General features: G+C 50.6%; 1 protein-coding gene across 3 annotated transcripts; it reads right to left on the bottom strand.

Annotated features, from left to right (window-relative positions):
- Positions 1-388: 388 nt before the first annotated feature.
- SLC41A1 (solute carrier family 41 member 1) lies at positions 389-25,205 on the bottom strand. Of its 3 annotated transcripts, none has more exons than XM_019029707.4 (11): positions 25,112-25,205; positions 21,488-22,505; positions 12,273-12,380; positions 11,080-11,151; positions 10,278-10,422; positions 9,990-10,136; positions 9,224-9,371; positions 8,244-8,323; positions 6,670-6,804; positions 6,197-6,345; positions 389-3,017 (listed from the first exon to the last, which is right to left on the bottom strand). In XM_019029707.4, the coding sequence occupies exons 2-11, from the start codon at positions 21,857-21,859 to the stop codon at positions 2,832-2,834; spliced, it is 1,542 nt and encodes a 513-aa protein (XP_018885252.1). In that variant the 5' UTR covers positions 21,860-22,505; positions 25,112-25,205; the 3' UTR covers positions 389-2,831. The 3 variants fall into 3 exon arrangements, with proteins under 3 accessions (XP_018885252.1, XP_018885247.1, XP_063565130.1); XM_019029702.4 differs by lacking the exon at positions 25,112-25,205 and adding an exon at positions 24,228-24,734; XM_063709060.1 differs by lacking the exons at positions 12,273-12,380; positions 25,112-25,205 and adding an exon at positions 24,228-24,625.

The raw sequence follows: 25,205 nt of genomic DNA, 5'->3' as shown, positions 1-25,205 counted from the left end.
CAGGCTGGAGTGCAGTGGTGCGATCTTGGTTCACTGCAACCTCCGCCTCCTGGGCTCAAGTGGTTCTCCTGCCTCAGCCTCCTGAGTAGCTGGGACTACAGGCACCCCGCCACCACACCTGACTAATTTTTGTATTTTTAGTAGAGACGGGGTTTCATCATGTTGACCAGGATTGTCTCGATCTCTTGAGCTTGTGATCCGCCGCCTCGGCCTCCCAAAGTGCTGGGATTACAGGCGTGAGTCACCACAGCCAGCCGAGATGTTTCATTTCTTGTCACACTTTGGCCCCTTTCTACTCCTAATTGAGGAGAGGATAAGGCCTACAGAGGGGCCCAAGACAACAGTTGAAGCTGCTTTTTGATGAGACATACAGGAAACACCAACCATCTAAATAAACGTCCTCTTTATTTTACCAAATATAATTTATCAGTTAAGTTGACATTTGTCAATTCAGTTATAGTAACTATAAATAATTCTCTTAAGACACAGTTCTGTAACTTTTTAAGGATACGAGAGTAAACCAATATTGCTCCTTGCAGCCAGGCCAAAAGTACATGCAGTTGGTACAATCGGGGAAAAGAAATGAAACTTCCATGAAAGTCACCTTCATTTTCTTTCCCTCTCACCCTACAGTCCTCCTCTGCTCACACTCAGGGCCTGGGGCATGCCTATCTGTCTGCTTTTTAGGCAAAGGAGGTCACTCCAGAGTCTTCTGGGACTGCCTGGCCAAATTCCAGAGATGAGGAAGGGGCGAGTGACTGGGGTAGGGGTGGCTGGAGACCACAGGGACACAGCCTTAGGGGCAGAGGAGTTGGTTTTGATGCCTGTACGAGAAGAATCTGTGTGTAAGTATTTTTTGAGGTGGAGGAAAAGATGAAAAAAGCCCAGAGGGAGGAGGAAAAACAAGCCCAGGCTGGTGTTAATGAATTCTGTTGGACATAACTCCAACTAGAAAACTTCTAAAATTCCTTCCAATTCTACGGCTCTATGATTCCAGAAGGAGGCCTGGAGGTCTGGGTAGAAATGGAGGGAGAGAAAATATGGCCTCTGGAGGTCTAGGGCAGGTTCCTGGGATAAGGTGCAGTGTTGGTAGAAACAGGATCATTGCCTAAGCCTTCCCTTGGAGGTGGGCCCTTGAGGCTACAGATGGAAGGGTTTCTGTGGAAGCTTCTGAGAGAGAAGTTAGAAAAAGCCTACATCCAAATCCCCAGATCTGTACACGTGTGACTGCAGATGGAGGCTCCAGTTTTCTCCCAATTTTGTGCTAGGCAGAGAAAAGTAGAAACAACCAGATGATGTCTACCTTGCTAGTTCTAAATCCTCTTTTGGGTGCTTGGTAAGGAGAGGTGGAGGGAAGGGAATGTGAGGAAGGGTCGTTTAGGGAAATAAATACTGGTTGAGCAATGGGGCGGTGGCTCTAGCTGTGGTCAGCACTGCACAGAGTAGGGGTCTGGAAAGGAGAAAGAGGCAGAAGAATCTGGCTTGAAGTAGATGCAAATACTTACAACGAGGAAACTTTCTCTGCCAGATTCAAAGGGGCACATGGCCTTTGTAACCTGGAGAATGAGGTGAGGTTAGAGCTGTGTTTCCCTTACCACTGGCTTATCAGTGCCTGGCACAGTACCTAACACATAGTAGGCACTCAATAAATATTGCTCAAAGAATGTTTCAGACCATGCTTGTCTGCAGAAGAGCTCATCTTGCAGAGGCTGCATATTTGCTAAATGAACGAATAAATGATTGGTGAGTGTTTGTGGGTAGAAGCCAAGAAAGAGGAAAACTGACCTCTATGGCATGACAGAATGAGTAATTTTAGGAAGTGACAGGGTCCAAGGTGACCAAGTGATTATGTCCTCAGGAGAAATGGCAGCAATGAGACACCTGTGGTTGTCCTCAACCTCCAAACCATTCTCCACATACCCATGACCTGTCCCTAATCTCAAAACCCAACCTGGCAAGCTCTGGGGAAGGTAGTGCTTAGAGACAATTTGAGATGAAGGTTGAAGAGAGACAAAGAATCTGGGCCCAGGTAGACAAAGTCATCTGGGCCCAGGGAGAATGTGGATTTTGGGGAACCTATAGGTGGACATGGGTCAACAGGAAGAAGAGTGCACTGTTCCATTTTTTCATGGATATGACAATCAACTGGAAATGATCAGAGGGAGGGGTTGTTGATGTTGACCAGGCCATTGAACAAGAGGCATGTGCACAAATTGAAAAGTCAGTCCACCTTACTCTTTCTGCGAGTGGGAACGCTTAGGTCCAGAGGGCAAGAGAACAGAGCTGGGATCACAGAGGCCTAGAGCAGCTGTCTCCTGTCCAGAGCTTTGAAGTTGGTCCACTTCTACAAAAGTACGTCTGTGTTTGGGAGTGTTACTTATTCTTCTGTCCCTCTGTTCAACCAAAACCAAAAATAAAACAAAACAGATAAAAAGAAAACAAAACCAAAAATCCAGCAGAGCCCACTTACAAAGGGTTTCTCATTAGGGCCAAGACAGGTTGCTAAAGCCAAACCCCATGTCCCCAGATTCCAGACAAAACTCCCCTGCCCCAGTCCACATCACCTGGAGGCACCCACCATGAAACTGCACTTGGTGATTGTCTCAAAAACCTACTTGTACTGCTTATCTCAGGCCATCTGTGTTTCCCAAATTCTTGCTATACAAACTTGGCTCAATGTATAAAAATTCCCATTGAAAATAATGAGAATTTGGTATCAAAGTGAAGTCCTAGAAAGAGGTGGGAGTGTGGGGTGGAGGAGGGACAGGGGAACAAAAGAAAAATTTCAAATAGAAAGTGCAGAGGGATGGGGAAAATGTTGAGTGACCAAGCTAGTCCCCAACATCCGTGTCTCGGTCCCCTATGAGCCAGAGAACATGGAAGCTGAGTGCTAGGAGCCCAGTGCCAAGCAGGTCCCCCAGAGCAGTCAAGTATGGGATGGAGAAGTTGTCCGGGTCCAGGCCCCGGCCCCACATCCAGTGCACCATCCAGTCTGCGATGTACAGGAGAATCAGCACCTGGGGAGACAAAAGGGCCCAGCCTATAGCCATCCTCTCTCTCCAGGGGGAGCCAGAGGCCACATGATCAGACCCATTCAGTGCATCACAAGGCTTGGCTGGCCACAATCCTTACTTTTTAATCTTCCTCTTTCCACCCCAGCAACCTCTCTGTGTTTCTCCACCCCACAATTACCACTTTGAGCAGACAACAGACACAATGAGAGCTCTTTAGAAAGGAAGATGCTGCTACGACCCAGGGTCACCCACATCAGCATTATATTCTGCTCCCAAGTTTACCAAACAAGGAACTTCCTGACCTAAATCCTACTCGTTGCAGAAACTCAGCCCTCTTGCCTCTAACTCTGGGTCACCTCATTCTGGGGTCACTCCAATTCCTGCCATGTTGGCCTTTCCAGGAGCGTGGCAGGGGGCTGGCTGTTGGAGTCAGCTTTTCCTAAAGGGATGTCTTCTCTAGACAGAGTGGTATAAGGATAGTGTTTGAAGCTGCTGCTGGCGGTTGTCTTAAGTAACAGATGATCATCCCAAGCTGGCTTCCTCCTGACCCTTTTCATTCTGTTGTTGTGGCTTTTCATTCCATTTCTTTTCCATTGTTTGGGCTCAAAGAATGCAAGTTTATTTTAACATTAGTCCTAATAAAGTTGAATTGTAAATAAGTCACCTCAATATTAATATAAAGCAGACAATGCATACCAATTCAAAATACATTTGACATGATCTGTGGCTCTGATTTTATCTGTGTTCTTGCTTACTTTCTATTAATACAGATAATTAAGAATGACTCAGATCAGAATCTCGCTAGTGGGCCCAGGACCAGCAGCATCAACAACAGCTGGGTGCTTGTTAGAAATGCAAAATCTCTGGGCCTCTTGAGTCAGAGTCCGCATTTAACAAGATTTACACGTGCTTTTAAGTTGGCGATGCCCTTGATCTAGAATACCACAGTGGGGCAGGCCTGAATCTCCTAGAATCTGCACAGTGCCTGACATTTGGGCTCCCTAAATGACTGCATCTGCGTGAGAATGAAACGGATTCTGACGGTCAAGCTCCAATACAGTCAGTCATCTGGGAGGTTTTACCCTTGACTATACTTTGTAAATACTGTGGTATGAAAATTCTGCCGTAAGGGATCCAGATGCGGGAACCACAGCCCTTAAGGGATCCAGAAGCCAGAACTGATACCTATTTTTAGGCAATCTTGGTTGCTCTCCTGTCCTCTCTCTTTTTTTTTTTTAAATTTTAGGCTCTGCCTGAGAGAATCCTGCCCTCTCTCCAAGGAAGCCAGAGGTGACTCTTCACATTCTCCCTTGCTCTGCACACAGCTGTCTTGTGCTACCACGGCCTTGGCTCCCCTACCTTCCATAACTTCACACCCTTTCCAGCAGCTGCAGAAGGGTCCCAAATAAAGAGCATGGCCAGGAGGCCTTTGGGACATGTCCTAGGAAGGGAATGGTAGCAGCTGTCCTCACATTCCAGCTTCTTGAGCAGGCCCCAGGACACACAGCTGGGAGGAGGTGGCAAAGGGATCAATAAGAGCCTTTACAGGGGATCAAGTGTCATGCTCTGGCCCTCCACAGATCTAGAGAGGACAGCAGAGGCAAGAGTGTCTCCAGGGTATTCATCATGGGTGATGGCACTGAGGCTCATCCTTTCCAATTCAGGCCAAGGGATGAGCTGAAAACCTCCACCACAGACCCCTGGCATATCCACCCCCACCTTCCCACCACGTGCTGCACTGGAACCCACTAGCAACGGAATGTGGCAGCTTGGCTAACTGCTGCAGGGCAACAGCATATGGCTGATTCTCAGCCCCGCCCCTGCCAAGATGTCCGAACACAACCTTTCTAAAGCTGGGGGTGAGGGGGCTGGAGGGATAGGTGTTAATCAATACAGGACTGGCGAAATAAAATTATGGTCTGTGTATCACAGAATATGATGGAGCTGTAAGAAAATCAGGGTGTTGTTCTCTTTATGTATTGATATGGAATGATCTCAAAGATAAACTTAAATGAAAAATGCAGGGTGCAGACAGTGTGTACAGTATACCACATGTATGTAAAAAAGAGGAAGATAATAAGAAAAATATATGTTTACTTTTATAAATATAGAATAGGTTTGAAGGACACACAAGAAAGGGATAATACTGATGGTCTGTGAAGGAGAGAAACAGATGGCTGTGAAGAAGAGGACAGAAAAGAAGACTTTTCACTGAGGTTTCACTATGAACCTTAAAACATTTTTGAACTATGTGACTGTTCAAAAATCAAACCTATAAAAATTTAAAATGTAATAATAAGGGTGGACCTAGCTGTAAAGGGATAGCATAAGGGAGCCTTGTGGTGATGAAACAGTTTTCTGTATTTTGGTTATAGTGGTGGTCACACAAATCTCCACTTGTGATAAAAACTGCATAGAACGAACACACACACACACACACACACACACACACACACACACACACACACACACGAGTGCATGTAAAACTGGTGCAATCTGAATAAGCAGTGCGGATTGCATCAATGCTAATTTCCTGATTTTGATACTGTCCTAAAGTTATGCAAAATATTATTTTCCCATGGAGGGAAATTGGGTAATGGTATATGGGATTTCTGAACCTTTTTTTGAGAACTTCTTACAAATCTGTAATGATTTCAAAATAAAAAGCTTTTACAATGTAATAATACAAGAAGGGAGAAAGTGTCATGGTATTATGGAATGGCAAGGCTACACAGGATCCGACAGATTATCTAGTGCAGTGGTTTTGACAGTTTTTCAAGCTATGGGATGCTTTATGCAAATGAATTTCTTGAGAAAGCTCAACATACAAAACAGAGCCACGTGGAGCTCTGTGGCCAGATGGGGTTGGCATGCAAACCCCACAGGCTCAGCATCCTACAACCACCTGCATGAAAACTACCACCCCTGGTCCATTCCTCTCAATTTACAACTGTATCGCTGAGGATCAGGGTAGTAAAAGAACAGGGTCAAAGTCACACAGCATGTTGGTGACTCTACTGGAACTACCATCTGTTCTCCTGCACCCTTGTCTGGTGTTTATCAGCTGCCCCGACACAGAGAAAGAGGAGGTTGAGTGTCTAAGAGGCCAAGTCTGGCCTCCTCTCCCATCCCTGCAGGGCATCCTGGCTCCTTCCCACGCCCCTGCTCCTGCCACTTTGTACCTGGAGCAGTGCAGCTGTCATATAGAAGATGATGAAGATGAGTGTGAGGGTGGTGTGCCCGCCCTGCATACAGCTGATGGTGTAGAGGAACACCAGGTGTCCTGGGACCACGAGGAGGAAGAGGACCCGGGCTGAGCGAGAATTCACATCTGGAATTGGGGAAAAGAGGGTGTAAAGAGGAGGGGAGGAGAAGACCTGGCCCCAGAAGGCCTTTCAAAGTCAGGAGGGATGGCACCATACCCCAGGGCAACAGACAGATGAATGTCTCTACTTCTGCATCCTGTGGTCTCCAACCCCTAGGGTGCTCCAGGAAAAGACAGCCCTCCTGCCTGGGCTCTGCCCTTCAGAACAGCTGGCACAGCCCAGCAGAGAAGGAGAACCTGTGGATCTGGGCCCCAGCTGTCTCTTAAGTGAAGCTCACTGACAGTAGGCCCACTCCCCCCAGGGCTGGGAGGCTGGGAATCTGCCGTTACCAGGGCTGAAGAAGGTGGTACAAGGACTGGGACAGCGGCGAGGAGCTTGCTCAGAGTTCTCTCCGGGCATTCCATTCATGTGCAGGAAGGTGGAGATGCGGCTGGCCTGCACTGCCACCAGATTGCCCCCAACACCTGCAGAGACACATACGGGCTTAGACACAGACAGAGGTCAGGGGGAGGAGTGGGAACAAAATGATCTTCTCACTCTTTGTCTTCTATCTATAGAGGCACTGTCCTCTGTCTTAATTTAGGGTCTATGTGGGCATCACCCATTCACCAGTCCCCAAAAGAAGAGTAAGGCACTAAGAAGGAAGACAAAGACCCCTGCTTCCAGGGCATCTTCCAGCCTCCCCCATCCTCCCCTCTATGGAGATGCAGCAGTTCCATGTTCCCCTGGCAAAGCTGTGACAGTGCTGGAAAGGATACGTGCAGATCTGCAGACTCAGAGAGCCTGACTTCTCCACCAGTAGAGCATGGGCACCTGCCTTCCTACACAGCTGAGGGGATGAAGCCCTGCCTTGCCTCACCCCCTCTCCAATGCTCTGAGCAGACCCAGGCATCCTATGGTCATATGCTGATTCTGGTAACCAGTTTCAAGGATCAGGTTTGAGCTCCAAACTCTGGAATCTGGTATCTTCGCCAGGACCTGTGCTGATTTCTCTGTTGCCCTCACATCCCAACCTGCTCCCTGCTCTTCTCAGCCTTGCTCTGAGTTCTGGGGGACTGGTCTCCACGGACTGCATTACCCAGTCTCCTTTGCTGGCTGCTTCCACTGTGTTTGTTCAGTGGGAGGCAACAGCAGGCAACCAGAGGGCAGGTGGAGAGAGAGATCAGGTATTTCTTTCCCAATCCCTCCCTGCTTTTCAGCATTGGCTTCCCCATGTTGGGGGCAAAGACAGAGCTTTCACTGGACTCCTATAATGCTATTCCCTCGTTACTATGGTTTGAATATAGTTTGTCCCCATCAAAACTCATGTTGTGGCTTGGTCCCCAAATGTAGTGGTGGGAGGTGGTGCCTTTAAGAGTGAATAGGTTATTAAGATGGATTAATGTCTTTCTTGGGAAAGGTATAGTTCCCATGAGAGTGGGTTGTCATAAAGCGAGGTTTGCCTCTCTTGTTTTGCCCATTTTGCACATGCCCAGTTTTCCTTCTGTTTCTCCATTTGGATGTTTGGATGCAGCATGAGGCCCTCACTAGAAGCAGCTGCTCAATCTTGAACTTCCCAGCTTCCAGAACTGTGAGCTAAATAAACTTCTTTTCGTTATAAATGAGCCAGTTTCAAGTATTCTGTTCTAGCAACAGATAATGGACTAAGATACTCCCCTTGACCCTTTAGGAGTAGAGGCTTCCCATTGCTGCTAATCTCTGGGTGCCTCAACATCCCTTATCTGTCCTTTTACTCTGCTCCCACCTCTGTAAGCAGTCCCTTCATTAAGGTCTTGAACCATCTGAGCTAGATTTTCGTCTGCTGGAACCCTGACTGATACAGAAACCAACCCCTTAAGTCCTCTTCTCCTGTCCCTTTCCTTCCCCCAGCCCTGCCCTCTGATAGCTGATGCCCAGACCTCACCATTAATCACAGGCGTGAAGACAGCCATCCCAGCAAAGTTGGGGTCTGAGACAGTCTTGTCCAAGATGAGGCCTCCCACACTATAGAGACATAAAGACAAAATGACGCAAAGACCACTGAAGGGTTCTGCCTTAGTCTCTGGGATGAGAGGTCCAGGCCCACCTATCCTTGGAGATGAAGGGAAGCACCATGGCTCTCAGGAGTTCCTCACCATCCAGTCCTTGCCTCCCTTGACAGGATTAGGTGCTGCTCATAACATTCTGACTGGGCACAGTGACTCCAGAACAAGCTGGTGGTACTGGGTCAGGCAACCACCTCCTGTACCTGCCCTCTAAGTTGGCCGGAGGAGCAGCCTGCAGGACCATCTGCCTCTGAGGACCTCTGTTGTTCTGGCCACTCAGCATTTACTTCCCTTTCTGGTGATAGCACTGGGCTCCTCCACAGGGAACCACCTCTCTCAAGCTCAGTGACTATGGCTCAGGTGACAATGCCTCAATGATAGCTAGGCTCCAGGTCCATCCAATCAGAGGATTGCAGCCCCAAGGCCACGCTGACTGGTTTGGAGATAATCATGTCACCAGACGAGAAGCAGTGGAACTCTATTCTGGGACTTTGTGGAACTGTTGGGGGAAGAATCTCTCTTCCCACTGGAATTGGTAGGAGTAAGAAAAGCATAAACCTGGGCTGTAGGCCATGACAGAGAAGAGCAGAGCTGAGAGTCACAGAGTACTGGGGTCCTGATCTTACATATGTCCCTGAATTCAACTGTGCCTTTTTGGTTCTCCAGGCCAATACATTCTGCCTTGGAATGAAACCCAGTTCAGATGGTTTCTGTCATTTTCAACAGAAGGACATGCGACCGAAACACTAATGAACACATTTCTAGGGTCTGACCCCCACCCCCTCTCTCCAGGGTTTAAAAAGAAGTCTATGGCAGGGTTGGAGTGGGGTAGGAGCGGATACTCAGGGCCCCAGCCTACCTGCTGATGGCCATGGCAATGATAACAGGCTCCCAGCCCGAGTACAACACCTCCCTTGTGGCTGGACTTCGTCGGGCCAGCACCACCCAGACAGGCAGCAGGGCCACAAAGAAAGCACACACCAGTGGGTAGATGTATCGCCAGTGATCTGAGAGGGCAGAGGTCAGAAGGAGATAAGCACTGTGTTTCCCTACCCCAAGTTTCTCCCTGGCTCAGCCTGAAAATGTCCCAACAGATCAATAGCAAGACTACACTAAATGCCAGTAAACACATTACCCCATTTGATCTTCACTGGCAGCTCAGGAGGTAGATGGGACAAGCCTTTTCCATTTTATGGATGAGGAAACCAAGGGAGAGAGCTAGCCAGGCACTGAACCAATTAGGGACAGAGACCAGAGGACAGAGACTCTAGGTCTCTTGATTGGATCCCAGAAAACACCATCTCCCACCTGCTTCTTCATTTTGCAAGCAGATCCCAGCCTCTGGTTCCTTTCCTTTACCCTTTCCACCTCATCCCTCCAAGAGAAGTAAGAATCTGCAGGACCACACAGGAATATACTTCTGATACTTTTCCCCTGCCCCTGATGCCTGCTTGAATTTGAGATCAGTACTTAGCTTCAAATCTCTAAGATCAGGAATTATTACAACCTGTGTTCAAACCAAATAGTTTAAGAACACAGAAGAAACTCTTGCATATTTGCAAACTACTACCATCTCTCCCAACCCCACCCAGGACTCCACCCAAGCCACACTCTTGGTGGCTCACTCAGTTCCAGGTAGAGTCCCCAGCTGATGCCTGAGAGCAGCGCCAAGGTGATGAGGTCGCCCAGGCTGGCAGCAATGGGTGTGGCCACGTTGTCTGGGTTGATCCCAATCTTGCGAGAGCCAATGATGACTCCAATCATGATCATACCTGGTGAGGAAGTGGGAAGAGAGGCAGGCAGGGTGAGAAGAGATAAAGGAGTCTCAACAAACAAAAAGAGAGAGTGGAAGTGCCAGGTGCAGTGTTCTCTGGGGCAGCACTCCTTACTCCTCTATGCCCTCCCTTCCTTACCCAGTACCAGGGAGGCAATGAAGGCTGTGGCCACGCTGCTAGCACAGAGCAGGAAGGCGTGCGGAATACTGAAGTGGCCATCAGGGATCCAGCCAAAGACGACGGCTGCGATGGACGCCAGGAAGCCCACCACCGTGGCCTGCACCTAGGGACAGGAGTGGTAACTCAGAACGCCCTGAGAGCAGTGGGCTTCCTAAGCTGAGGTCATAAGCATCTGGGCAGACCTCTTCCTGGCTGGCAGTAGCCCCAGGAGGCAGGCTGGACTGCATGGTCCAGTCCTCCCAGGCTGGAAGGATGTCTTTATTTATTTAGGTTCACACCAGACACTAGTACTGGGCAGTGCACTCTGCAGGAGCCCAGAACATGTTACTGGCTGAATGAGTGTGCCTCTGGGGATGGGAGTGAGGTTCAACAGAGCCGGAGCCTTCCACCCAGAGTCAAGGCCTGGGCCTCAAGGGGGAAGGCTCCCAGTCTGAACCTGTGTGGTCTCATGGGGAGATGGGACAGCAGTGGCACAGGACATCTCAGCACTCCTGAGTCTGCTCATATTGCCAGGATCTGCTGGGACTCAAAGGCACCTGCACCACCAAAAAATGAGAACCAGAATGGGTGATGCTGGGCCCTCCTCATCTTGGGCGTTTTCCTGGGTAACCTAGTTACCTCCTAGAGCTACTCTGGGGGAAGCCAGCTCAGTGGGATACTGGAGATACACTCAGGAGCCTGCTGGGGCTGACCTAAGACTTTTGGAGATTCCTGACTAAGGGGAAGCTTAGCCCAACCTCTCTGGTCCCTGCCTTCTTACCTGGATGAGGGCCATGTTCCCAGTGATCATCCGCCAGAGCTCCTTGGGTGTGTCCATGTGTCCAATGTTGGCCTGGGAAAGGGAGGGCAAGGGGCTGGAGCTCCAGGCTGGAAAAGGCCTGAAGCTCCATCCATTAGGCTCCTGCCTAGATCATGAGGCAGTACATGTGGCCTAAGACTCTGAGAGCAGGACTTGACAGTCCCGGAAAGGTGAAGCAGGATCAGGGAAACTGAGGCGAGAGGGAAGGAGCTAAAGCTGAGCTCCTGCAGCTGGGTGTAGGGTGGGAAGGGGGTCCCCTAGGCAGTCGCCTCTCTTCCTCTCAGGACACCAGCTGAGCAGAGGCAAATTCTATCCTTTTCCCTGCTTATCTGGGCAGCCCATTCCTGCATGGGTCAGAACAACCCAGTCCCTGACTCTGAAGCCAGCCTGCTATCCCAGGGAAGGAAAGGTCAGCTGCTGGTGCAGGACTGAGGCTCCAAGAGTATTTGGGAAGGAGTCGGTGGCATGGGCCAGAAGTCGGGTATGGCAAGTCAGCGTCGGTTAAGTTGGATGCCACTTCTGTCTGTCACCTTCTCTAGACTCTTGACCCTGCAGGGAGATCCCTGGCCTCCTGAGTTTTATCATCTCCCACCTCCAGCCCAGGGCCCTGTATCTGTTCAGGCCCGGAATCGTCACGGCTCACAACTGCGGGAGGTAGGAATGACGAGCAGCTCCTCTCTGTCTGTTCCCTTAAAGAAGAGCAAGCTGCCATGGGTAAATGGAATGGGATGGCTAGGGGGCTGGGGGTGCTGGGAGGGCCTGGCTCTGCTCCCGCCCAGCTGCAAAGCAGGGCTGGAGATCAGAGGAGGCCCCCATCTGTGCGGGTGGAGGAACCAGCATGATGCCTGCCTGTCAAAGCTGCACAAACAGTCACGAGGTGGTTGAGAGGTAGGGGGTGGGGCAGGAGTCCAGGGGTGGCTGGGACATCCAGAAACCAAGCCTGGGAACCACTTTGGGCAGGGAGCCCCTGCCCAGGAGCAGGACACCCAGCCTGGGATCTCCCTACACCTTCCCAGCCAGGCCCTCCCTTCCCACCCCAGCCCCACACTCCAGGCCTGGGCAGTGGAGAAGGGCTCATAGCCCTCTCCCAGTCTCTGGCTCTGTGCTGCCCAGAGTCCTCTCTGTGCCCCACTCCTCCCAGCCAGGACACTCACTGCAGTGGAAAGCCTTGATGCCAGGGTCATTTCCAGGTTCCCTTTGAGCCCCAGCAGCGCAGGCACTAGGATGAAGACCTCTGTCACCTTCTGGAAGACTTCCCAGTGCTACGAGGTGAAAACAGAACCCAGGAATTTCAGTGCCCCAAAGGGCGGGCATTGAGGTTCAACAGGTAGTCTGAGATCAGGGGCTTGAGGAGGAAATAGAATCAGCAGGGAGTGAGCACGCCAGCCACCTTTCCTCCAAGAACCTTGGAACCAAACCAAGCCCATGATTCTTCAAACAACACAACCCCCCTTCCTGCCACCCAGAACCAGGGAGATGGAGAGGGTCTCTGCCGGTTGGGAGACTCTCAGTCTGGCCCTACCTTTTCTGTTTTCCTGGAGGTGGGTGGGGAAGGGTAATGGGGACCCACACAGCTGAGCTGCCCTGGGCTGCCTGACACCCCAGAAATCCTTTGCAATCCCCCCCTCAAATTGCAATCCCTGGCCCCTTTGCCTTCAGTCCAGTTTCTCTGTTGTCTCAGCTGTGAAGAGTTGGGCTCCACGGGGCTGGGGCCAAGGCTGAGGAGATTAGAGAGTTTGTTTGGTTTCTATCTCCAAGGGCTTTGGGCCTCAGCCACAGCAACTCTCCTTCTGAACAGGCTCTGAATTAAGACTGTGGCCCCTAAACCTCTGAATGCTGGCCTGCAAGAGGCTTTTTATTTCTCTGTGCGCTGCCTTACCCCACACACCTTCCTCAATCTCTCAGCTAGGAGAAGCAAGTGTACTCCTGTAGGAAGAGCCCTGGACCGGGAGTCAGGAGACCTGAGTTCTAGTCCCAAGACAATCAATCCTGGCTCTCCTACCAATGCCTTTGGTTAACATCTATTAAGGACTGATTGTGTGCTAGGCTAAGTGCTCTCCATGTATTTTCTGTTTTAATCATCTTAACAACCCAGTAAGGTAGGGGCTATTTTTATTCTCATTTTGTGAACGAGGAAACTGGGGTTCAGACAGTATTCCACTAGTTAGTGCTAAGAGGACTGCAGGAACCAGGACTGGCTATCTGAAAGCTACTTTACTTGCAATCGAAACTGAGGACTTGCAAAAAGGTTTAGGATTGTGTCTCCCTCCCTGGCCCTAACAGAGTAGGTGGTTTCTTTTATTTGTTTTAAGAATGGAAAGCCTCCAGGTTTGGAGAGGGAGGAGGAGGCAGGAGGCCAGGCGGATATATATGGGTTGGTCTGCGTATCATGGCTGGGAGGCCAAGCACTATGTTTGGCAAGGGCACTGGACCAAGAGCCTTGGGTCTCCTACAGGAGACAGCAGGGATGGCCCCCTGCTTATCTCCCCAGTACGCCTCCTCACGTAGACCGGCTGGACACCTTAGACAAGTTACAAGGGCCTCAAGCTCTTGAAAAATGTTCAATTCAGGGAGCAGATCAGATGGTCTTTCAAGGCAATTCCAACACCCACACTCTGTCGTTAAAGATGAGCAGTGGCCGAGCGCAGTGGCTCACGCCTATAATCCCAGCACTTTGGGAGGCCGAGGCGGGCAGATCACCTGAGGCCAGGAGTTTGAGACCAGCCTGACCAACATGGAGAAACCCCGTCTCTACTAAAAATACAAAAATTAGCTGGCTGTGGTGGCACATGCCTGTAATCCCAAGCTACTCGGGAGGCTGAGGCAGGAAAATCGCTTGAACCCAAGAGGTGGAGGTTGCAGTGAGCCAAGATTGCACCACTGCACTCCAGCCTGGGCAATAAGAGTGAAACTCCGTCTCAAAAATAAAATAAAATAAAATAAAATAAAATAAAATAAAATAAAATAAAATAAAATAAAATAAAATAAAATAAAATAAAATAAAATAAAATAAAATAAAATAAAATAAAATAAAATAAAATAAAATAAAATAAAATAAAATAAAATAAAATAAAATAAAATAAAATAGATAAAATAAAGTTGAGCAATACTGTAGATTAGTAAGAGATCACCTCACACTCATTAGGATGGTTACTATTTAAAAACCCAGAAAATAATCAGTGTTAGCAAGGATGTAGAGTTTGGGCTGGGCATAGTGGCTCATGCCTGTAATCCCAGCACTTTGGGAGGCCAAGGAAAGTGGATCACTTGAGGTCAGGAGTTGGAGACCAGCCTGGAAAACATGGTGAAACCCTGTTTCTACTAAAAACACAAAAATTAGCCGGGAATGGTGGCGCACACCTGTAATCCCAGCTACTGGGGAGGCTGAGGCAGAAGAATTGCTTGAACTTGGGAGGGGGAGGTTGCAGTGAGCCGAGACAGTGCCACTGCACTCCAGCCTGGGTGACAGAGCAAGACTCCGTCTCAAGAAAAAAAAAAAGCATGTGGAGATTGGAACCCTTGTGCACTCTTGGTGGGACTATAAAATGGTGCAGCTGCTATGAAAAACAGTATGGTGGTTCCTCAAAAAATTAAAAATAAAACTACCACATGATCCAGCAATCCCACTTCTGGATATTTATCCAAAAGAATAGAAAGCAAGGTCTTGAAGATATATTAGTATGCCCATGTTCATAGTAGCACTATATGTAATAACCAAGAAGTGGAAGCAACCCAAATGTCCATCAAGGAATGAATGGATAAACAAAATATGCAAAGTGTGGTACATACATACCATGGAATATTTCTCAGCCTTAAAAAGGAAAGAAATCCTGTCATATGCCACCACATGGATGAAGCTTGAGGACATTACTCTTGTCATAAAAAACACTGTATGATAAAACACTCAGATAAAAAACACTTATCTGAGGTATCCAAAGTAGTCAAATTCTTTTTTTTTTTTTTTTTTCTTGAGACACGGTCTCACTCTGTGACCCAGGCTGGAGTGCAGTGGTGCAATCATGGCTTCGGGCTCCAGCCATCCTCCCATCTCAGTCTCTCAGGTAGTTGGGACTAGAGGCATGCACCACCACACCTGGCTAATTTTTGTATTTTTTGTAGAGACAGGGGTTTCACTATATTGCCCAGGCTGGTCTCGAACTCCTGGGCTCAAAGGATCCTCTCGCCTCGACCTCCCAAAGTCTTGGGACTATAGGTATGAGGCACCGAGCCCAGCCTAAGTAGTCAAATTCATAGAGGCGGAAAGAAGAATGATGGAAGCAAGGGGCTGGGGGAGCAGGGAAAAGAGTGAGTGTTAATAGGTACAGAGCTTCAGCTGGGGAAGATGAGGAGTTCTGGAGATCTGTTGTACGATGAGGTGAATATACGTAGTACTATTGAACAGTACAGTTAAAAAAGGGTTAAGATGGTAAATTTTATGTTACGCATTTTTTACCACAATAACCAAAAAGATAAGCAAGGCTATCAGAGGGGGTGGGGCTAGGGCTTGAGCCCAGGAGAGGCTGGGCGCTGGGTGGCCCTATAAGGCAAGAACCTCTCTTTTCTTGTCGGAGCTCTCCCTGTGTGAATGGGGTGGGAGGCCTCACAGGATCCTGGGGAAGGACTCATTTCACTGGGACTGGAGCATACGCTTGCCTGAGCTTCTGGTCTGGCCAAGACCTGGGACTCTCCTTAGGGAAGCCCCACCGTAGGGACTATGGGGAAGAGACTGCCCCCCATCTCAACAACAGTTACTAGGCTTCCAGGCAGCCAAAGGATGAGCCAGCCCTCTCCAAACACTGAAGGGAGGTGAATCCCTTCCCACCCTAAGACTCCCCCCAGAGAGAAGGCAGCCCCAGTGAGCCCCACCTGCCCTGGAGCAACTTGGGGACTGTTACTCTTGGACACGGCTGGTACATACCACTGAGGCTCCAGCTCTCTGCAGTCTGGCCTTGCTCTGCTTCGCCTCCTGCTTCCTCCCAAACCAGCTCCAGAGAGGGGAAAAATCCCCCTCTTCTCCCCTCCCTTGTGGGCTTTCAAAGCTCCTCTCAGAGCACAGCCTCAGAGCTCATCTTCACCCCAAAACACCAGCTCCACCCTGCTTCCAAGCTGCCAGCTCCATGAAAATCTCACTTCTGCAGGTAGGTGTATGTAATGTACATGTACTCATAGAAAGAAAAAGCCCAGAAGAAGACTCCACATGTATGCAAGCAATGTTTTCTGAGCTGTTTGTAATGAATATTGCGTGCTTTTATTACTATTTAAGAAAAATGTATAAAGCTCAGCTAAGTTCCTCTGGTTGCCACCATAAGCACCCCAAATCTCTCTACCTCCCAGCACAATGCACCCTCTCCTTATAGCTACAGGAGGACCTACAAAGTATGGAGTTTTAGGAGCAGTGGGATAAGAGACAGACAGGCAAGGAGATGGAGCAGTCACAGTAACAGCCCCTATGCAAAAGTCTTCCCGACTCTTACAGAATATAGCCTGGAACCTCACACGACCTGACCCCAGGCCAGCAAAGCCCCGAGTTGGCACTTGGGTCAGAGAAGCCAATTCCTACACACATACTTTCTTCACCCACAAACCCTCTCAAAGCTGCAGCTCAGGCAGAAAGCCTCTGACACATGGGCATGCATAGGACTCTGGAAAGAGATGCTGGAGGCTGGAGATATGGAACCAGCCCAGGAATCAAGGTGGCCCTGAGGTTAGGAGTAGACAGGATGGGCAGGGGCAGACAGTGAGTAGCTCTTCTTCCTCCTTTGGCCAAATTCAGCCCAATCCTGTTCATCCAGGCTAGGAGTATCTGCCCCTGAAGTCACACCCGTCTGCCAAGCAGCCACCCACACCTTCCTGCTCTGATGGGGATGAAAAAGGGCACGTTCCAGGAAGTGCTGCCCTGCTTGGAGGTGAGCGGAGCATCTAGATTTTAACTGCTTCTCAGAAATGCAGCTCCTCATCTCTTTCCCTCTCTAACCTTGGTGTGAGGGGCTCATGGATCCCTGGTATTCTGCAGGTGAGGGAATAAACTGCCTCCCCCATAGCCAAAATGAATCCTGAGGCACAGCAATCACTTTAAGTCTCGATCCTCAGTGGTCCTGCCAGTACCTCTTCCTTGCCCTTCCAATGCGCCTCTTCCATCCTTCACCTACTCCAATCCAAGCTCATACACTGACCCCCACCTGCCTTCAAGGGTTCTGGCCTGAGCCACCTCAGGAGGGTAGCAGCGGGGAAGAAAGTCAGAGCCAGGAATCGAGACATTAAGAAGACTTAAATTCCCAGATACAAGCTTTAGGCTCCAGGCTGTGGGAGAATCTGGGCTCCTGTGGGAGAAGCTGGGCTGGAGCTGATCTTTTAGAGTAAGGACTGGGTCAGATGAGATTACAGTAACCCCAGGCTTCACCTGTCTGAGGCTTTTCCAAGAGGCATCCTCTAGGTGTCCAGGAAAGGGCTTTAGGGCAACACCTGGATATACGGTGCAGTACAAAGCAGGAGCAAAGCAAATGCATCCCTGACAGCAGGCAGGGGACAGAGATGGGAAAAGCAGAATGGGTGGTCAAGTGAAGCAGATAAGAGTGTCCTGCCCAGGGATGCTGCGGCCACAGGAGCAGGCCAGGCACAGGAGGAATACTTCCTTCCCACTCTACTTCCCCAAGGCCACGCTTGCCATGCACTTTCATCGTTGTAGACTTCTGTATACACAGCAGGATCTACTTTGTTCGAGATCCTTAGCAGGTGAGTAGTGAGTTAAAATAAGGACCTGTCTTAACCTAGCTGGGAATTAAAGTGCAGATGGGCACACTACTTCCTGTCACCCCATCCCTCACAAAGGCTGACAGATAAAGGGAGTGAGACATCCGGAGCAGCCTAGGACCAAACTGGGCAGATGGGCACAAGGCTCCTGCAGTGAGGAGGCTCCCATATCCCAACCCCCTTCAGAAGCCAACACCAGGCCCCAGCCTGCTTCCCTTCCAGATGCTGCAGGAACTTTCAGCCATGGTTGGGAAGTTAGAGCAGATGGAGGTCCATTTATCCTTTTCCTACTTTGGGCCAGCACCAGCCCCTTATTGCACTGCAGATGCTGCTGTGCACATTTACAGGAGGGCAGATAAGAGGAGGCAGAAATGACCCTTCTAGGAAGAGAGTGGGTTTTCTTTTTCTTTTAAATTAAAATTAAAATTCAACTTTTTATTTTTATTTTTTTGCATCGCGTTGGTGAAAAAGAAACCAAGTTTTCTACAGCAGCAAGGAAAGATGGGGGCCCTGGACCAAGCAGACATCTGAACCAGGCCCAACATGGACTCCTGCTCAGTTGCTCCAAGATGCTGGGGACACTCCATAGCCAGCTTCTCCAGATGGCCCCATGGTCTTGGGGCACTTTCAGATTCTCTTACTGAAGTCCATCTTAGCTTATGAAGGGGTAATATAGGTGTGAATCCTTAGAAACCATCCCACTCTTCCTGAATCTGAGATTGTCAGTCCCCTTTTTACTCCCGTGGATGTGGAATAACAATCTCCCTGTGGTCCCATGTCTCGGTCCCTCTGCACTCACCCCCTCCTGCCATCTCACTGTTGCCATCTGCAGGGCCTGCTCCAGCCTAGCTGTAACAGGAAGGCTGGGGGAGGAGGACATGGACAAACCTGCCATTGTCATCCACACCAAGTGGACCCTAGCTCTGAGGTGAGCTGAGGTGCCACACTGAGAGCAGCTCCAAAGGTTCCCTACCCAGGCCTCTCAATGTCTCCAGCTCATGGGCCTGGAGTGGGGATGGGGCAACACATCAGAAACTTTGGAATCTAAGTGTGTGGGATGGGTAGGGGTGTGGTGTGTATGCGGGGGTCCCTCCCTACCCCATCTAAGAACTTTTATTCTTGCTCACTTCAGAAGATAACGCTAATTAATCCAGATTCTAATCCACCCAGTTCTTCAAGGAAAGACAAAGAAAATAGGCTCCTCGTAGAGTCTTTTTTTTTTTTTTTTTTTTTGAGACAGCATTTGGCTCTGTTGCTGAGGCTGGAGTGCAGTGGTACAATCATAGCTCATTGCGACTTCAAACTCCTGGGCTCAAGTGATCACTCCTATCTCAGCCTCTCAAAGTGCTGGAATTATAAGAGAATGCCACCATGCCTATTTTTTTTTTTTGGTAGAGACAAGGTCTCACTTTGTTGCCCAGGCTGGTCTTGAACTCCTGGCTTCAAGCGATCCTCCTGCCTCAGCCTCCAAAAGTGCTGGGATTACAGGCATAAGCCACCATGCCCAGCCAGAGTTTTTTTTTTTTGAGTTGGAGTCTCGCTCTGTCACCCAGGCTGGAGAGCAGTGGCACGATCTTGGCTCACTGCAGCCTCCACTTCTCGGGCTCAAATGATTCTCTTGCCTCAGCTTCCAAGTAGCTGGGACTACAGGTGCCTGCCACCATGCCCAGCTAATTTTCTGTATTTTTAGTAGAGACGGGGTTTCACCGTGTTGGTCAGACTGGTCTCAAACTCCTGACCTCAGGTGATCCGCCCGTCTTGACCTCCCAAAGTGCTAGGATTACAGGCATGAGCCACTGAGCTCGGCCCCCTCTCCAAGTTTTTAACCAACTGGTGAACCATGGCCATGGCGAAGGCCACAAGGGTTAGTGGTGTGGGCTCTAGGGTCAGATGACCAGGGACAAGTTACCTAATCCCTCTAAGCTACAAGTTCCCTACCTACAAAATGGAGATGATTATGGATCCTACCTCATGGGCCTACCAAAGAGCCCCCCAAATGCTTCCCCACTACCATTATTATTATCTAGAAAATAAGACAACCCTCTTCAGTTCACCTCCGGACCCTGGCTCTGCAACCCTTTCTAGGTATCAAACCAGAATGCAACAACTTCAAGAATGAGAACTGAGGCCACAGGAAAGGAATAGAAGAGGTGGAGAAAAATGTTACCCTGGTCTCTTTCTCCTCCTCCTACTGTCCCAGTCCCGGCCCTAGGGGGAGGAGCAGCCACTAGCGGGAGGAACCCAAAGCTCCAGCCTGGCTTCCCAACCTCCATGTAGGAACAACCTTCAAGATAACAGTTTTGGGGAAAGGGGAGGCAGTGCAAGGCACTTTGGCATGACTTAAACAGCACTCTCATGAGCAACCAAAGGTGCAGGATTCCCCTGAAGGGCTCAAGTCAAAGTTCTCCATGTGCACACACTATCAAGAACCAACCCCCTTCAGTCTCCCAGGACACAGGCATGGTGAGACCTACCAGCAGGACTCTATATCACTATGGTCTGTAGGGTTGGCTTGGCACAGGGAAGGTGATGCTAAGCTTCGTGTCCTTCTGGGAGATATCACAGTCAGGGAACACTGGGGGTCCCAAAAAGCAAAGGCCAGATCTCCTCCTGCCTTGGTATTAATATTTCTCTGAGTACCTAGGACAGAGGCCAGCATTCAGCAGGAATTTGATACACATTGCTGAATTACTTAGGTAAACCCAGCACCTTCAAAAAGTTTGGTATGCCACACTGTGCCTAAAAAACTTTTATCTAAAAACAAAACTTTATCTCTTGGACCTGGAGGTTCTTCATAAGTCCTGACTCACAATAAATTAACACGGCACATCTCTGGCTCTTAGCTTCCATGTCCCACCGACTCTCATCCTTCATTCTACCCAATGTCCTCAAAAAGAACCCTCTTTGCCCAGGGCAGGTTCAGAATGACAGGTGAGGAGCAAAGAGGAGAGACAGTTCTGCCCAGGCCTAGTTACATTTTGTCCCCATTTACAGCAGATAATTAGCACATTTGGGTCTTGTTATAGCAAATCTCCAAATCATGCATCAGACAGCAAGTGCCCACCCCCACCCCTCAAGGGGATTATGCCAAGGTTACAGGAAGATAAGCAACACAAAATGCCTTCAAGAGCCTTCCTACTTAATTTGAGACCCTCTTGGCAGCTGAACAAATTCCTGCCCAGTAGGGGGATGGAGGAGAGGCTTGAAACTGAGCTTTCTACTATGGGTATCCTTGAAACCCCAAATGCAGGGGAGAAAAGGCATAAAGAGGAGACCCTTGTAAATGTCTCCCACTGAGCTGGGCTCGGCAGGACTGCTTGGGAGAGATGGCAAGCAACGACCCTGTTCCATCTCTCCTCTCCCAAGCCTGAGCTCGGGAGCCAATTCTGTTTCTATTTAGCAATACTGCCCTGATCTCCCCGGGGCTACTCGGTTTCCTTGAGGCTTCTGTAGAAAGGAACTAGACCAAGAAGAAACCGAGGACATGATCCAAAGGGAAACAGTATTCTAGGAAGCAGCAGCCACTTCTGACAGGGAGGTAGAGAGGAAGTTCCAAGTTTCCCAGCAGGCAAAGGTGGCCCTGGGCTCACAGTCAAGAGCTGCCCTACTCAGGTCCTACCTGCACGATGTCCAACACCATGCCGGCAGCCACGGTCCCAAAGCCTGCCAGGAGGAATGGAAACAGTACTTGCAGCCCAATGGAAAAGGAGGTCTCCTTGAGCGGGGAAGGTGGCGCAGGGCCACGGTCTGTGCTGACGTCGTCACTTTCGTTGCTCTGGCTCCCGTTCTCCAGCAGGGCGTCCTCCTCCCGAACCCCCTTGGCGTTGGCCCGAGACTCAATCACCACCTCTACCCCAGCCCCATCAGGCCCCAGGAACTCTGAGGTCCCAGCCAAGGGCTCTCTCCCCGGGCCATCTGAAGAGCAGGGAGAGGCAGAAGGGCCAGTCCCGTTCAGTTGGTGGACGTCCTTCGGCTCTGGCTTAGAGGACATGACAGGCAGGGAGGAGGGGAAGGGAGAACTTTCCTCTCTTCTTTTTGCTTTCTCTCTCCTTCTGTAACTTGGGAAAGAACTTAGTCTTGGGGTGAACCCAGGCTTGGGCGCCGCGGGACCTCTTCCCACGGCTCTCCACTCCTACCAGGCACTGCAAAAACTGATCCACCAACAGGCAGCCCCATCAAGCACTGAAGCCGCAAGCTGGGAAGAAACAAGAAATTCCTCACCAGACAGCCACTAGGGGTGCAGATGCCTGACTCCAACCCACCAGCTCTGTGCTTGAAGAAAAAGTATCTGTCCTCTTATCTTCTTTGGTTCTCAGCGGCAGGCTCCTCAGAGCAGGGGGCATCCAGAGTAGAAGAGCTCAACCAAATTCTGGGGTGCCCTCTGAAGTGGCCCCTCTTCCGTAAAAAGCAGCTTGAGTTCAAATCTTTCAGAACACAGTGCCAGCCTGGGGCTGCGGCTCTTTCCCGCTCCTTTGGCTGGGCTCTGTCAGCTTCCCACAGCTCCTCAGGCTCTGCTGGTCCCAGCGCAGCGTCTGCCGTCTTTCCCTTCTCTTCCAGAAACTTCCTCTCTTCCTGGGAAGAGCTAATACCTTTTCAAATCCCTGGTCCTTAAAGTCACGAGAATCAGTGTGGAACACCTTATGTGGGAAGGAGAAAGAAAAGAAAAAGAACATTACGCTATAGCAAAGGACAGCTCGTACTGGGAGAATTTCCCCCCAAGGCAGTTAGGAGTTCATCATATAGTTATAGAGTTTGCTATTTGCCTCCCTTTTTCCGCAAAAATTACTCAGTCCTGCACTGCTCCATCTGGAGGCTCAGCAGGAGCTATCCCCGCCATCCTCCCCACCAGCAACCCTCCTGGGGGATCACCACCGTGGTCACCAGCAACGAGATGTGACCAGCCTGGGATTGGGAAGATGCTGTGCAGGAGCCCTCTGCACTGTTTCCTCAGCAACTGGGGGTGGGTAGGTATGTCCTCAGCAAGACCCCTTCTTGAATGCCCATTAAGAACCCTGCATTATTTAAGTGGGGTTCAGTTACAAATTAAGTCACAAACTCCCTGCCACACAGCCACCCCTGTATAAAGTGACTGCTTATCATCACAAGACAGCAACAGAAAGACAGCCACACGGGGCAAAGAAATAGGGAGAAACTGATTGCTGAGTGAAGTCCCCCAGACCCCAGATCGTTCTAGCTTCTGAGAAAACAAAACAAAGCTAGGAGGACTCCCTGGGCAGTGGGGCAAGCCTGCCAGACCAAGGCCAAGAGCCAGAGGCCTACCCACTCCTGCCCTTGAGAGTCAACAGTGTTACAAAGAGCTCAGACAGCTGACTCGGATCCAGGCCTCTGTCTCTCCCCGTCTCCCCCTGCTCTTGGCCCTGTGAGCTTGTCAGATAGGACAAGGGAGTTATCTCAGTTAGAAGGGACAGAGCATAAAACGATTGCTTATTACCCACGCATTTCAGTTAATTAGGCTCCTCCTGTTCCCCAGGGTTACTGAGAGTTGGATATAGTGGAATTCTTAGAAACAAAAACAAAAAAACAAAAGTAGCAATAAAAAAAACCCAAAACAAAAACCAAAGCACCGTAAGCCAATATGCACTTGCTCCAAATGCATCTCTTTAGCTGTAATGGCTCCACTTCTCTGCCTAAAGGAATCCCCAGGCTTCCTAATTCCTCATGGACTCCCATCCTATTCCATTTCACCAGAAGAGCTCTTATTCGTAAAAAATAAATTTAAAGAGAGTTCCACCAGGTAAGAGGAACAGGTCCTTAAGTATTCCAAACACACACAATTAGTCAAGTTCAGTTTAGTAAAAAGGAGGTATCAAACCCCAGGAACTGGCCCAGGAGAACTGTTTCCTCTATCAATTCAGTCACCCACCAGGACTCCCTTTTCCAATCTCCTTAAACACAGTACTGTGGTTCTTTCAAACTCCCTCACCAGAGATCCAGGAGGAAACCTCTGAGTCCAGTGCCCCTATGCCAGAAAAGTTTCTGAGTCCGCTAAAAGCTGACACCCCCGCCTCCCTCCTGTGTTCCTGGCAGGCCACTGAACCTGAGAGGGGGCTCCCAGGAGGGGAAGCCAGTCCTCCCTCACCACTCCCCCTGTAAAGAGACTTCAGACAGGCCTAAGGCCCTGGGACGAAAGAAGCAAAAGTGAACCAGGACGCCCTATCCCCTCCTCCCAGGCGGGGACAAAAAAGACCCATTTTAGTATCCCCAACCCCGAGAAGGGAGAGAAAGTAACTGGGTGGCCTCCTCAGTCTCTCCACCACTCAGATTCAGCAAATGCGCTGCGCGCCAGGACTCCCGCCCTCCACCACCCCCTCCCCGCCCCAGGACCCCACAGGACTGACCTGCCCCTCGCTTGGGAGGAAGGGGGGCGCCTGGCGAGTGGCAGCGTGGCCCGTGGTCTCGGGGGGTGCAGGGCACCCCCTCTTCTCATCACTCCTCCTCGACAGTCCTCCTTGGCCCCCGGCGTGCCCCCCCACACCCCCAGCCAAGGCGAGCCTCCAGCCGCGACACCCGGCTCGCTACATTTCGCTTCTGCGTTACAGCGAGGCCGCCGCTCCGCTTCCACGCGGGGGAGGTGGCCGGGGAGGGCAGGATATATCGCTTCGGGCCCGGCGGGGGGGCACCCGGACGGGGTACCGGGGGGCCGAGCTCACGCGCCCCCAATCGCTTCTTGCCCGCGGACTTGGGCCCAACTGGTTGGCTGCCGGTGGCAAACGTGATCTGGGGCAGACTGGGTGGCACCCCCCCCCATCAAAAAATAGATTCTCGGATGGACAACAGTAGCAGCCAACCAGAGACTGGGGAGGGGGCGGGATCAACCTCGGCCCGGCCCCCTTCCTTCGCTTCGTGCCCAGGAGGCGGGGCGCCGGGGAAACGCAGTAGGAGGAGTGACGGGAACCGGGAGCCGGCACTACGCGCCTGGAGCGCGCGGGTCCCAGCGCCCATCGGCCCGGGGTCCGAGGGGCCCGCTGCCCGGGCTCACTGCGTGGTGCTACCGCCCCCGGGCCCGCTGCGCCGCGTCGGAGCCCCAGCAGACTTTGAGAGGCGTGTGCGACAGTGCGCGTCCTCTCCTGCCTCTGGATGTTTCCTTGGAGCCTCTGGCCTTCGGGAAGACCGGTAAACGTCCCTGTGGAGCCAGCCAGCCAGCCACCTCTGACCCCCGGGCTCAAGCAGCCAGCCGCGTGCTCCCTCCTCCCGCTTGGTACCCGGACAGAACAGTCCCTACCTTGCGCTTCTCCCGCCGGCTCGTCACTTTAGGCTCCCTCCAGATTCCGCGTTCCTTGAGCAAATGGCTCACCCCTGACGAATCCGGCCTTAAA

Source organism: Gorilla gorilla, chromosome 1, assembly GCF_029281585.2.
Source record: "Gorilla gorilla gorilla isolate KB3781 chromosome 1, NHGRI_mGorGor1-v2.1_pri, whole genome shotgun sequence".
Lineage (NCBI taxonomy): Eukaryota > Metazoa > Chordata > Mammalia > Primates > Hominidae > Gorilla > Gorilla gorilla.
Note: the sequence above shows the minus strand (reverse complement) of the source record. Positions and strands in the feature narration are given on the sequence as shown.